The 15000-nt window shown below is 44.5% G+C and overlaps 1 protein-coding gene across 9 annotated transcripts in view; it reads left to right on the forward strand.

The window, feature by feature from the left end:
- Positions 1-15000, forward strand: part of Auts2 (activator of transcription and developmental regulator AUTS2) — a 1091249-nt gene that overhangs the window by 336195 nt on the left and 740054 nt on the right. Inside the window, exon 1 of one of the 9 annotated variants that reach the window (XM_063271294.1) lies at positions 8089-14732. Coding sequence (XP_063127364.1) covers positions 14388-14732 — 345 coding nt within the window. The 5' untranslated portion in view covers positions 8089-14387. 9 annotated transcript variants of the gene reach the window in all.

Below are 15000 nucleotides of genomic sequence, written 5' to 3' on the forward strand. Positions count from 1 at the left end.
ATTCCTAAGTACAGTTACGCAGCGTTGTTTTTATTTTATAGATATTTTATCAATAATTTTATTTATCTATATCTCAAATGTCCCCATTCCCAGTCTCCCCTCTGCAACCCCCATCCTCCCTCCTCTTTGCCTCTAAGAGGGTGCGCTCCCACCCTCCCACCCATCCACTCCTTCCTCACCCCTCTGGCATCTTCCTTCACTGGGGCAAGAAGCCTCCACAGGATCAAGCGCCTCCTGCCCCTTGATACCAGATCAGATAAGGGAATCCTCTGCTGCATATTTGTCGGGAGCCATGGATACACCCTTGTAGACTCCGCGGTTGGTGGTTTTGTCCCTGGGAGCTCTGAGGGGTCTGGTTTGTTGATGTTGTTGTTCTTCCTATGGGGTTGCCATCCCGGTCAGTTCTTACAGTCCTCTCATGTCAGAGCCTTTGAAGGTGGATGTGGGTTAGTTACTATGCTCTTCTTTCCTTTACCTGCACGGAGAAGCCTCCTGTGTTATGCACAGGACCTGTTTCAGATTCTATAACAGGAAGAAATGGATCCCCTGGAAAATTGTAGTGTTTGTCAACTTTCAACCTGTGTGTGTGTGTGTGTGTGTGTGTGTGTGTGTGTGTGTGTCTACACTAACTGTCTGAGCAGTGATCTCCAGGGTTCTCTCGTTCTCCCATGTCCAGCTTTTTACATGGTTGCTGGGGATCGAGCTCAGGTTCTCTTGCTGTTCACCTCAGCTATCATCCCAGCTTGAGACTGGTTGATTCATTTTAAAGGTGGTCTTTCATTTTTGGACTCATCCGCTTGATTTCTCACTGGCATGTTGCTCCCTCTACAATATGAAATTGTCACCATGATCCAACTCATTAGCAAACACTTAACCCCACATCCTAACCACTTTTTTCTGAGGGGAGAGTATTTATATTCTGACAGTACTGTATTCTGGCTGGGTTTGGGTGTATATGTGTTTAATCACAGAAGACAGAGGCAGATGGATTTCCGAGTTCACTGTTAGACTTTGTCTCCAAAGTTGAATTAAATTGAATTAAAATTTAAAAAAAAAACAAAACTGCTAATTTTTTGAACAGTTACGCTCTGAGTGTTGGTTTGACTGAAGGCCACAGTTTGGTAGATTATAGTCTGAGAGACCTAGAACCTGTTCTTATTGAAGTGTGTTACAAAGTTATAGGACCCAAATGTAGTGTACTTTTTCTGTTTTTGATTCTATACCAAGAAAGCAATTAATATTTGGTGTCTTTTATTTGAGGATTATTAAAGCTAGTGGAGCATTCGGATAAGTCAAATGGATTCGGATTTGTCAATAAGAACCTATTATGAATAATATTGAGCTTTCAGGCAGATTGATTTGTAATTTTCTGTGATACCATATAGGTTTTCTTGGATTTTGAAGTAAATACATTTTGCATATTGCTTAAAACTTTGGACTGCTTTCACAGATAACAAAATGTATTCTGTGGGAAGCTGGAGAGATCGAGGGGCTGTGTGTGAGTGCATGTGTTCTTGTGCTTGTGCCTGTGCTTGTGTACACACACATACATATCTACCTACCTGTGTGTCTATGTGTGGTATTGTGCACATGCACCTGGGGTCAGTCTTGGGCCTTGTTTCTCAGGATACCATGTAATTTGTGTTTTGAGTTAGGGTCTCTCATTGGGACCTGCTAGTCACCACTTCGGCTAGGCTGACAGGCTAGGATAACCCAGGGGGTCTCTATTCATGCTTTCCCAGCACTGGGGTTTCAGGAGCATACCACCATCCTGGTTTCTGTTGTTGGCTTTGCTTTGGTTGTTGATGTGGTTGAAACATAGGTACTGGGCTTGTACTGAAATCATCATGCTTGTGTGCCAATCCCTCATCCACCAAGTGGTCTCCCCAGCCCGAGTGACTGACTCTTACTTGATATTTGTGTGTGTGTGTGTGTGTGTGTGTGTGTCTGTCTGTCTGTCTGTCTGTGTATGTGTCTGTGTATGAGTATGTGTGTGTGCCTGTATATGTTTGTCTATGTGTGTGGTCTCTGTCTGTCTGTGTCTGTGTGCATGTCTGTGTCCGTTTGCATATGTTTGTTTATTAGCCTGTCTCTCTGTGTGTCTGTGTGTCTGTGTGTTTGCATATTGTAGTCTTAAAGGGTATTGTAGGAAGAAAAGAAATGGTATTCATTTTCTTCTTTAGGGAAGGAGAGGCAGTGTATCATGTGTGGATTCAGAGGTAATGATTTGTGTTGCAGAGTATCGGCACGACTTACGTTGCTTGCATATCTCCATATCTTGCTCCTCTCTTGGTCTAGCCAAGGTGCGTGCTGGCTGGAACACTTCCAGATGTGGAGAGCGCTCCTATAAAACTGATCTTGACTGTGCTGTGTTGCATATATTTTAAGCTTCCCTACCAGGGGTTCTCTGCATCTTTAACATGAATGCCTAGTGTGTGCCAAGCATCCTAGGAACGTTCTGGTTTTCTGGAGCACCCACAGCAACCTTTCAAGGTAGGTATTATTCTCCCTCCTTTTATGTAAGGAAAGGAAAGGCCTAAAGAGTGTTTTCCCTAAGTGACACACTAAGTATAGACATGGCATTTCGGATGAAATGTTCCTTCCACTTGGTATCCTTTCCAGCATGTCACAGCTGCTGTCTCACCTCCTCTCCTTTCTTTACTTGGCATTTCTCCCTTAGCACCTCTTCAGGCATCCCAGGATATACTTCCTCCAGAGGTATGGACTTCAAAATGTTTTTGTTCCCGCTCATCCTGTTTAAAATGTATTGTAGAAGATATTCCTCAACAATGACCATGCTTCTTGCCTCTCAAGAGTACTCAACTTTGGATCCTAGAATCTATATTGGACAGCTCAAAATTTTCTACCTCCAGGGCATCCACCACGTGTTTTAGAGAAAGGCACTCCCGCCCTCCCCCTCTCTGAAAATACAACCCGTGATCATGTACATACACGGTCAGAAGTAGATGTACACTCATGCTTATGTATAAACATTATGGCACTTATTTTCATTAAATAATGCCCTTAACATATTCAGGGTGCTCTAAGAGTTATTTTTCTTTTAAACTTCATCGTGTGTGTGTGTGTGTGTGTGTGTGTGTGTGTGTGTGTGTGTGTGTGGTGTTTATTTACTAAATAGATTCTGTAATCAAGGATTGAAAAACTTTGAAGTTGAATCTCTCCTTCCTCCAGACATACAACATGGTTCTGGACCTCATAGAGAGGTAAGAAGTCAAATTGATACGTAGATTTTCTTTGTATCTTTAGTAAAGGCTTTAAACATCATTCATATCTAATACCTAGTTTCATAGTTCTGTCTTGTGAGTCAGGTAGGGCAGCATTCCATAGGGTGTATAGGTCCTGAGGAGAATCCCCAAAGGTCAGATGAGTTCAGCCCTCTGTTACCAGACTTTGCAAGTCCAGTTTCAGTGTCTGTGGCTCATAAAGTGTGTTAATGAATTATTTTTTTTAAGCGAAGAGGACTTAGTTACATATGGTGGTCTGAATGAAAAATGTCCCCTATATGCTCATGTGTTTTAATATGTATGGAATGTTTAGAAAATGGAGAGTTGCTGAAACCTGCCACTGGCTTTGAGAGTTTATGGTTTCCCCGTGCTTCTCCTACCTCTCCCCTATCCTCTGTTTGTGTGGATGAAAATATGATCAGCCAGTTTTCCACTTCTGTTTCTGCTTCCATCCCATGCTGTCCCCACCTAGATGCACTCTGTCCCTCAGGAACTGTTGGCCAAAATCAACTCTCTCTTCTTTACATTGATTTGGTTGACGGTACTGTGTCACAGCAATAGAAAGACAGCCAATGCAGATAGCTCACTGGTCACGAAGTCTTGGCGCTCTTACAGAAGATGAGAGTTTGGCTTCTAAGCAGCCAAATGTGGTAGCTCACAGCTCTATGTAACTTCAGCCCCATGGCATGCATGCCCCCCACACACACACAGAGAAAGAGGGGGAGAGAGAAGGAAGGGTGGAGGGAGAGGGACAGGAAGAGAGATGGAGAGAGACAGACAGACAGACAGACAGACAGAGAGCAAACAATATTCCTTTTTAGCAAAGGGATGAATGAATTCTAAATAATCCTTCTGGGAAGTAACTGGAATACAATAATGTATGCACCTGGAAAACAGTTGGAAAAAAAAAACAGCAAAGAAAACATTTCTGGTTTACTCGTGTTAAACTGTAAATACACTCCACCTTACAGTCTTTCTGTGATCTCAGATTTACCCTATTGTATCTGACGTTTTCCCATTGGGTGACCAATCTTGTAGAGCAAAAGGAACCGGTTGTGGCAAGCTCGCTTCCACAGCCTGCACTGCTGCTGCGTTTTCCTGCCTGTTTGCTTGTGAATTTCCAGTTGTGTGGGTCGTGTTGATTGGAAGGAGCTCCTTTCTTGGTTACCCGGAATAGCTGACATTCCCAGAACTATCAGGAGTCTATTAGTGCCAGACAAGTTGCAAGTTTTTCATAGAATACCTTTCAGTTCTCTCAAATTCATCATTTTAGAAAAGAATCACTGTTTGGACATCAGTATCCATGCAGATGAAACCCACCCAAGCTGCTGGGTGGCTTTCTGCCCTCCTGCACTGCTTCTCTATTTACTCTTAGGCTCAGAACTTGACCTTCTGGTCACCCAGGAACAAGACTTGTCCCCTCATAGATCGTGCATGTTAGTGACTTTGTACTTCAGCTCACAAGTTAGACAAACCTCTTATTCAGTCTCTGCCAGATAGAACCATCCTCTAATCCATCTAGTACTAAATTATATAATCATGCCTCTAGTAACTTAACCGTATAGCGACCTTCTCCAGAATAGTTTTGTCTTAACTCATTTTGTCTCTTACCCCAGAACATGCAGTGGGCGCTTGCTAAGCATGGTTTCACTGATCTGGAGTGTGTGAGAGGAGGCTGCCAGTCACGTCTGCGTGTGTTTCATGATGTCACTGTTCTGTTCCCATCTCCCTTGGCCTCCAGGCATATCTGATGTGGGTGGCGGAGGCATTGTTCAATAGGACATGCCACTTCTCTGATGCTCTGTCTTCTCCCTCTACAAAGTGAGTTATTAGTGAGGATTCCTCATGTTGTCAAATTGCATTCTCTCCTTTTAACTTCGGCTCAAGCAAGGTGGTTTCAGACATCCTGAGCACATTTGGAAACATGACTTTGTGGGTCTCTGTTGTTCTTAGTGTTAAAACGTAGATATACAGCCGTAATTACTAATTGCTGTACTCTTAAGCAGAGACAGATGATGTAGAAGTTTGTGACAAATTTCCAGAGGGAGAGCTAAGTAACCAGGCTCATTTTTCCATAATGTGACTGTTACTCACAAACTATTACCATAATTGATGCCCCAAACCACCGTAGGGCAAACACCGTGCCTTGTGTGGGTAGCAAGCTAGTAGTCAATGAATATTAAAGAGCCAAACCCCATTTTTAAAAGAGAAGCTTTAATTAGACTCATCCAGATTCATACGATCAAACCAGTTAAAATGCTTGACTGCCATTTTTATGCCATTCCACATAGATGTATTAATTTATGCAGAAATATATAAATATGTGTGTGTCCATGCATTTTTCTAGCAGTCAGTATGGAAATGCAGAGATGAGAACATGGAGGTTAATTCGGTGAAATGTATACTGAATTAGCTTCCGTATTTTCTTGAGAGCAACCTTTCCAGAAGGGGTTTTTCCCATCTAGTTAGTCCTTCTTTCTGCTCAGTCATCAAGTGCCAGGGCAAGCATGCTGATTTATATTTGGGGATTTGTCCTTTGATACTTTAAGGGCTGCATTCTTGTGTGCATAATTAATATTCATGGCCACACTTCCAACTTGGTTTAGGGCAGTTCATGCACATGCATGGGGTACATGGTTGTGTTTAGTATATATGCACATGTTGGATGCAGTGTATGTAGTATATATGTTGTATATACATGTATGGGATGTATAGGAGTGTGGTATATGTATGTAGTGTGTGTGTATACATAAGGTATAGGTCCCTAATTTTTTTAAGATTGCCTTAGTAGAATAGGGAAAGATGAGAACAAGTTTTGTGGTGTTTTTCTTTTTTAAGATTTATTTTTATTTGTGTGAGTGTGAGGAGTGTGTGTTCCACATGCGTGGCTGCCTACACAGGCCTTGGGTCCCTTAGAGCTCTCCTTATACAGGTGGCCGTGAGCTGCCTGACAGTGGTGTTGGGCACTGAACTTGTGTCCCTGTGTCAAGAGTAGAACATACTCTTAACCACTGAGTCCTCTCTTAGCCTTCTGATCTAGCGATTTCAATGGAGCATTTAATCAGAACCTACATTGTGCTTTCTGTGAAGTATCTAAACCCCATCTCTGATGTGTTCTGAAATTAAAGGGACAGGCTCTTGTCTCTTGAAGTTATGATCTGTAGTACACATCTTAGATCAAGAACAATTGAACATGGAGGACTTCAGTAACAGTATAATTTAAAGTAGGTCATGGCGTGCTTATTCTTAGAGATCTTTTAGAAGAATCTTAGTGTATTTGAGCGCTTTCCTTTGAGTCTGTCTACAGTAGGAGCATCTGCTTCCTTTTCTTTTTATAGCAGTGAAAATGTGGACAGTTTTGCATGGGCTTTCTTAGCTCAGAATTCCCTGGTTCTTCATGTCAGAGTCCATTTATTGAACCAGTTTATACAACTGGACATATTTCTATAGCAGTTTGAGTAAATAGAATGTTCTTTATCGTATGGCTTGTCGACATGGCCCATGTCCTGAGGCCGATATAGCTCTTCCTTTAAAGTGGAAAATGTTTCCTTTAGTCCAGTCTCCCAAGACTGGGTTCACATGATGTTGGAGACTGTGACAAAATATAATATAATAAAATAGAGCTAGAGAGACAGCTTAGTCAGTGAAGTGGTTGCAGTGAGAGTATGAAGACAAGTGTTATCCCTAGAGCCATGGTCAAAAATCCAGGATTGGTGGCTAGAATTTGTAATCCTAGTGGTGGAGACAGATCCATGGATCCTTGTGGGTCACTTGCCAGACCGTCTAGCCTACTTAGAGACTTCCGTGCAAAAGCAAGAGCCCCTCCGTTTTCAAAAGCAGAGTTTGTGATGTCCTTAGAACCTCTAGCTCTTCATCGACAGACCGATGTGCACATGTGCATGTGCACACATCTACATGACCATTAATACACATAAATGAAATATAAAAAGGTCACAAGGAAATGAAGAAAAACAGAAAGGCCTCTTGAGCATCCTAATTGAACCTTTATATCAGAGTGCACAGGGGAGAGTCATTGCTCAACAACTACATTCTTTTCTTCCAATGAGCATTACCATGTTGCATGCGTTTCACTGTGATGTCATATGCCTGCTGGCCCTGGCGTTAATTACCACAGAGAAATCTGTTGTCTAGGAGCATGTCCTGTGGAGGGCCTGGGAGCCCTGCATTGACCTTTTCAGAGATCCCTGTACTCACTCTTTCACTCATGGTGGTTTGTATCTGCAGAGGCAGCTTTCCGTTTCTGGAGCATCCAAAAAGTCCTATGCCCTGCTTATGTCTAGTACTCTGGAGGGTACTTAGCGTAGAGCCGATTCCTTTTGAGTTGATTCTTGGCAGTGGGCCCTAGCTTTCTTCCGGCCAGGTCTAGTGTCTCTTAGGGGCAGAGAGGAGATCAGATGTGGATAGCACAGTCATAATTTCTGCCTCCTGAATCTCTCAGCTGAAGAGTGCCTTCCCTCCTCCCAAACGCTGAAGGACGAACACATTCATCATGCAGGGTAATGAGCAGGAAAGAGCTGTAGCTTCCTCTACTCCACAGCAGAGTGTGGGAGGAAATCCTTTCTGTTTACGATTCAGCTGTCTCTTGGTGGTTTGCATGGAACTTGAAGTCATTTAAGCTGTTCTCTTATGCTCAACTTGTGAGCCAATTCGCCTATAAACTCATTCTTGGAGGTTCAGGAGAAGCTTTTTGTAAATTATGGAGGTCTGAGATTGTGTTTGTGTGTGTGTGTGTCAGAGAGAGAGGAAGGATGGGAGGGAGGGAGGGAGGGAGGGAGGGAGGGAGAGAGAGAGAGAGAGAGAGAGAGAGAGAGAGAGAGAGAGAGAGAGGAGAGACATAATACATGGGGTTGGCTGGCTAGGAATCAGGATGTTGAAAACAGATGACCACTTTTCCCCAGTCGAGTTGGTGCCATACACAAATCTGGAAGATGCCTGTGGGTCTTAGCAGACAGAGGAGCCCTTTTGACAGTTTTATAGTCTTTCTTGTGAGAAATGGAGGCGATCTTGAGCACCCATCACCCCTTCTCAGACTCTGCCCGAGGAAGGGTGGCTCCAAGTGCAGCTGCAGTGAAAAGAGCCTTCTCTCACTGCAGCTGAAACAATTCCTCCATATAGTTCGTCCCATTTCAATAGTAAACTGTCTGTTTAAAGCAAAACAAAGAAGGCAAGTGGGAGTTGGAAGGAGAGTTTATGCCAGGAAATGGAAATGAGTTGCTGAGGAAGTCTGTCTTGGTGATGGTTTCAGAGTTATTAAAAAGGCTCAATTGCTAGTTTGTCATATCTTTGTGTATGTTTCTGTGAACTTCTAATTCTCCCAAAATATTGACGCTAAAATAGCAAGTCAGACTTTAATTAGAGAGCGCCCTACTGGTGGGAGAAATGATGGGCTCGTAGCTCTTAAGCCTTAACATCCTTGCACCAATTTTGCCTTCCAACGCTGGCAGTAGCAGTAGGGAGAGTTACAGTGTCCTCTAGTCCTTCTTGCTTCCTCATGGCCGTGAGCTGTTCAGACAGTGATCAAGGCTCTGTCAGAGCAGATGGGGTTTGCCATTGGAAGTGATGTTTTCGGTAGTGTTTCCAGCTGGCTCAGGTATGAAGCACATAGGAGTATGTGATGTCATTTAAAGGCAATTTGTCCTTACCTTTGATCTCGCCTGAGTGTGAGCCTGGAGCTGTTCTATAGTGCTCACGTGCTAGGGTAGGGCTGACTTCCCTCAGTCGCTGATGAAGAACTGAGGTGGAGAGATGGATGGTTACTTGGCATGGCTGCCATGGGTCCCAAAGCTCTTCTGGGTAGTCACTGCCTGCCGAGTATATTCTCACCTGCTCCTCCTCACTTCCCCTTTTTGCCTTCCTGGAAGGACAACCAGTAATCTCTCCGCCTATCTGAGTTTCCTTCATTCCCGCCCTTAGAGAACATCCGACCCTCAGACAAACATTCCATATTTGGAGTGTGTGGTTTTAGTTATCGACTGGCTATAACCCAGAATCACCAGAGAAAAGAACCTTAGTTGTTAAGAATCATCGTAATCAGGCTGGTTTGTGGCCTTGTCTGTTGGGGGTTGTCCTTACAGTTAATTGATGTCGGAAGAGCCAATTCCATCATGGCTGACAACCATCCCCATGCAAGGTTTTCGGATTTGTGTAAGACAAAAACACTGGGTGAGAGGAAGCAAGCATTTCTTTGTTATCTTGATTGTGGCAGCGATTGAATCTGCTGCTTAAGTTTTTGCGTCAACTTCCCTCTGTAATGGAGGGAAACTGGAATTGTAAGCCACGTAAACAGCTTTCTTCTCCTAAGCTGCTTTTAGTCATGCTATTTGTAACACAACAGAAATCAAACTAGAACGAAATATAAACTAAGTGGACTGTCTGTCTTTGCCCTTTTTTCCCTGACCCAGAGGCAGTTTCGTGCTCTCACTGGTTCCCACTGAGCCTAAGGTGTGTGGCACAGTGCCAGTCATACCCAGTGGACCAGTCTTTTGACAGGGACACTCCCATAGAGGGCAGGAGAGAGCCAGACTTCTCAGAGAACCCCCTGAGCCACGAACCAGCAGTCAGTCCTTGGTAAAGCCACTGTACCCCTCTGGACTTCCTGTCTCCGATGTCTGGTCCAGGATACTAACCACCTGAGAGAGACTGCCTTTATCAGAATGCTAAATATGGTACGTATTTCCCTTTGATATACAGATTATTTTTAGAGATGTGTTGGAGGAAAGGCTAATAAAATATGCATCAAAAAGTATTTTCTAATTCTTAATTTTTTTTCTCCTTGATCAATGGTTGATTGATAAAATTAGTATCTCACCGCATGGGAGTATTGTTCCTGCTTTTAAAACGATCCTGCCAGTCGAGGTTAGGTGGTGACGTGTTTCATAAATTCTCAGTATCCTTCCTCAGATACAGTGTTCGTGATGGCTACGGATGAGTCCAACTTCTTCACCGCCCCCATTTTTAGACTCTTTACTTTTCCTTCTTTTTGAGCATTTGTGTCTTTTAGGAGAAGCAAGGGGATCCACAAGGAAATGGACCGACATTCAAACAAGATGCCTATCAGTAGTCTGTCATGTAGACACTGTATGTTTGTGCGTGTGTGTGTGTGTGTGTGTGTGTGTGTGTGTGTGTGTGTGTGTTGTTTTGCTTTGCTTTATTTTGTATTTTGTGTGATTTTGAAGACAAAGTTTCTCTGTGTAGCCCTGGCTGTTCTGGAACTGGCTCTGTAGACCAGACTGGGCCGGGACTCTGAGATCTACCTCTAGAGTGCTAGGATTAGAGATGTGTGCAGTACTACGCCTGGGTCTGGTCATTGTGTCTTTAAAGGCAGGCCGTCAGGGCCATACTCCACCTTGCCTTTTCTGGAGAACACTGAACCTGTGTTTCTTCTCCTTCACCACGATTAGCCTTCCATTCCTCTTTCTCCAGGCAGTGCTGTCTGCCTCAGCCTCCACCACCTCAGACGCAGGCTGAGTTTGTTCACACTGCTCTCCCAGGCTCTTGCTTACTGACTGGCCTTTCACAATCCTCACTGTTCCCATTAGGAGTATCGGAACCTGCGTGCATTGACAGCGCTGTGGATTAATAGGGTCTCTGCACCGCACGCACTCTTCAGTGCTGTTCCCTCAATGCATCTCCTCGTTGCTTTCTTTGTTCCCTTGCCATCTCCAGGGCGTCAGTGATAGTGTCCGTTTTCAGACAGTCGTGTTAGAGGTTGGAGTCTAGGGAGTTCATCTATGTGGCGTTATCCCAAGTATTGTAACAGACTGGGTCTTCATCCCTTCCATTTCTCCAACTACCTAGAAAATACTAAAGAAACATAAATTGTGTCATGCATATTGCCAAACTATGGACTTTAACTGTGTATTTGACTGGTGACTTTTTTGTCTGGAGACCCTAAATTAAGAGGAGGAGGAGGAAGAAGAGGAGGATGATGACGAGGTGGTGGTGATCATGATGATGATGATGATGATGGTGATGGTGATGGTGATGATGGTGATGGTGATGGTGATGGTGATGATGATGGTGGTGGTGGTGATGGTGATGATGATGGTGATGATGGTGATGGTGATGATGATGATGGTGGTGGTGATGGTGATGATGATGGTGGTGGTGGTGATGATGATGGTGGTGGTGGTGATGGTGATGGTGATTGGGCAACCTCTAGGATATTGGGCCTTTTTGGAAGAAGTATATCACTGGAGATTGGCTTTGAGGGATTGTATTTTCATCCCACTTTCTGTTTCCTGCTTCCTTTATATTGATTAAAATGACCAGCCAGCTGTAGTCATGCCCTTCCAGCCATTGTGGACGCTCTCCTTCTGGAACTGGATTCATGAGGTGAAATAAATCCTTTCCTTCTCAAGTTGCTTTCCGTCATGGGATTTCAAGCATAGCACCCACAAGGTGATAACACATCCCCTTTTGCATCTTCCTTGTGCTTTGTGTCTGTAAACTGTCAACTCGGATTGGAATACTCTGAGATCTGTTACTGTCACAGTCTTGTACGTTCTAAGAAGGTTGTTGTTGGTATCTACAGGAAGCACTGTATGTAAGTTCTCTGCAGAGGCCATCTCTACATCATCATGGATAGGTATATGATTGCCACCATGGAGGTGTTGGCCTTCTTTGTAGGACAGGAGTTTAGTGATACCTAAAAGAGCAAATGCATGTGTCCCTGTCTATGTGCATGTATGAGCACGTGTGTGTGCATTTGTGCATTCTATGTGCATGCCTGTGTGCATTCGTGTGCACATGTTTGTGTGTGCATGCATGCGTGCGTGTGTGTGTGCGTGCGTGCATGTGCATGTGTGCTTGTGCCTGTGTGTTTAGCTGGTGGAGAGATGGCCTAGGAGTTAGGAGGACTTGCTGTTCTTTCAGAGGATCGATCTGTTTTTAAGCCATTTTGGGAAGTATGTGGTGGAGACTGGGGACATGGCTCAGTAGGTAAGTTGTTTGCCACACTAGTGTTAGGACGTAGGTTTGGATTCTCAGAACCCAGCTACTGAAGCTGAGGATCGTGGCATGTGTCTTTCACTCCAGCCCTTGGCACTAGGGGACAGAGAACAGAGAATGACTGGAGCTTGCTTTCTACTCAGTCTAGCCAGTGCAGTTCAGTGAGTTCAGCACAGAACAGTCTCCTGGCTCATTTTTATTGTCAGCTTGACCCGGCATAGAGTCCCATCGGTAAAGGAAGCCACAATTGCAGAATTGCCCTGTCTGTGAGTGATTGTCTTGACCGTTGGTTGATGTAGGTGTGCTTGGATCAGTGTGGGTGGTGCTGTTCACAGGCAAATAGTCTTGGGCTGTATAAGAAAGCTTAGGTAGTATGAGCTTGTGAGCAAGCCGGAGAGTGCGAGGCAGTAAAGGATGTCCTTCCATGCTTTTTGATTTCTGCTTAATTTCCCACCCCAGCTTCCCTGAACGATAGATTGTAACCTGAAAGTGTAAACTAAATAAACCCTTCCTCTTCGAGTTGCTGTGGTCCAAGTGTTTGATCAGAGCAAAGCTAGAAGTGCAGCCACTTGGCGTCAACCTCTGCCACCCCCCTCCCTCGACACACACACACACACACACACACACACACACACACACACACACACACACACACAGACAGTTACCTGCATATACAGCGGAGGTCCTCACTCATTCAAAATCACCAGTTTTGCTTTCTCTCTGGTGGTAGGATCATTTGTACACACTTACGAAGTCTACTTTTAAATGCAGCCGAGTCTCACGATGTTTAGCTTTAAATATCAGATTGCCGAAGTCTGGAATGACCTGAGGGGAAAGTTTCAGTCGAGGAGTTAGGACCGGGTTGGCCTGGGAACATAGCTATGGAGGTTTTTCTTCATCGTTAGTTTGTAGAGAAGGACTCAGTTCATTGTGGGAAGAGTCATTTCATGGCAGTGTCTCCTTCATATAGAACAGGAGGAAGCTAGATGAAGGGAATGCCCTGAGTACATTCCTTTCTCTCTGCCATTGACAGTGGCCATGTTGTGCCTAGCCACTTGGCATTCTTCTTCAACTTCCCAGCATGATGGACTGAAATCTGGATCTGCAAGTGGCTAAACTTCCTCCTTCCCCGAGACGCCTCGGTGAAGGTGTTTTGGCACAACAACCAAATGAAAGTAAAACAGATCTTAATTATTTTGTTTTTAATAAATGCAAGGGGGATTTTTTTTTTGGTTGTGGAGGTGTAGGAAAGAGGGATATATCAGCATAGTTGAAAAACGCATATTGTTATTGTTAGCACTTTGTGACAGCCTCTCACTATATTGATCAAGCCAGCCTCTGTTTGTTGATGTGGTTGGCCTCAAACGTGGAGTCTTCCTGCCTCAGCCTCTCAGTGCTGAGTGCTAGAGACACAGGCACGCACCACATCTGACTTTTTCAAATCATGTCTTGAGTTACCATTTCCCGTAAATCTGCGTATTGCCAGCTCGTTGCTGACTGATTGGTGTGGTCAGGTGCCTAACGCTCATACATTGCTAAGCCATGGAATCACAGATGGTTTCAAACACTGTGTGTGCCTTATTCTTATCTGTAGAAATACTGATGCTATTGCATAATTCCTCGTACAATCTTGGCAAATTTAACTATAGGAATACATCAAATACCAAAATGCTTTCCCTTGACTCTAAAAATTGTCACCTGTGAACTATCAATAATCTTTTGCCATGCTCATAATTTTGGTAGAAGAATGTCAACCTCAGTGGCTGGGAGAAGCAGAAAGAGAGTCTTTTCCAAAGACCTTAAAATGGAGTCTGAGTCACTTTCTAAAAGCTACTGAGGGTAGATTGTGTTAATGCGGTCTTGTCTATAGGCAAGGAGAAAGGTCAGCTTCGGATTTGATACGGCCATGATGGAGTTAAAGCAGAGGCCAAGCCTTTTCCCCCACACTGGGGCTCTGTCAGAATAATGTTTGGCCAGGTGTTAATCTGTGTCCTGAGGGGAGGACTGGAAATCATTATTCATCCCTGGAGAGCCAGGAGGGGAAGCTGAGGCTTGCCTTCTGGGAGGGTGCCAGGGCCAGGGCCTGCCCCTTGCCTACTGACATGTGCCATTTGTGTTGAAGACAGCTGAAGTCCATTTGAGGAGTTCTGCTGTCAGCCAGCCAAGAGAGAAATGCAGAGGGAGAGGCAGGCAGCTTGGCAAAGCAGTCTGGAGTGCAGCTTCCGGAGCAAGCTCACTCATTGTTGTGGGCACTGGGGAAGGTGCATGGGGATATGGAGAGGTAAAGGACCCGTCTGGAAACGGTGTATTTTCCTGTGTGCCTCCTCTGGCTCCGCCTCCTTTCCCTATAGCTCCATCCCTTGGAAGCTCAGAGTCAGAAAGAATCCTTTGTGGACGCTGCATTGTGGGCTTTTCCCTTCCCTTTTTCCTCCCCTGACTCTTTCTGCTCTGAGGGCAGGAGGTGAGAGGATGATCAAGTCAAGCTGGTTCTACGTTAAGTTCAAGTACACAGACAAGGTAAGCCGGGCTGTTTTTCTTTTCCCAAGGGAATCCTGCTTCTCCCCGAGGTCTCTTGTTGACAGATCTCCCAGTGACTCTGAAAGCAAAGGAGCACAGGAGTGTTAGATGCGAATGTGTTTTCTCAGGCTTCAGGATTTCTGGGGGAAACCTGGCCTTTAGAGCTTTGCATCTGACTTTATCACCAAGGGGAAGGTTCCTCCCCTGTGCTCGAGAGGAAACGGTCTTTGAAGAGGAGCAGTCATGAAGCTGCCATGGGCACTGCTGG

This window comes from Rattus norvegicus, chromosome 12, assembly GCF_036323735.1.
Source record: "Rattus norvegicus strain BN/NHsdMcwi chromosome 12, GRCr8, whole genome shotgun sequence".
Lineage (NCBI taxonomy): Eukaryota > Metazoa > Chordata > Mammalia > Rodentia > Muridae > Rattus > Rattus norvegicus.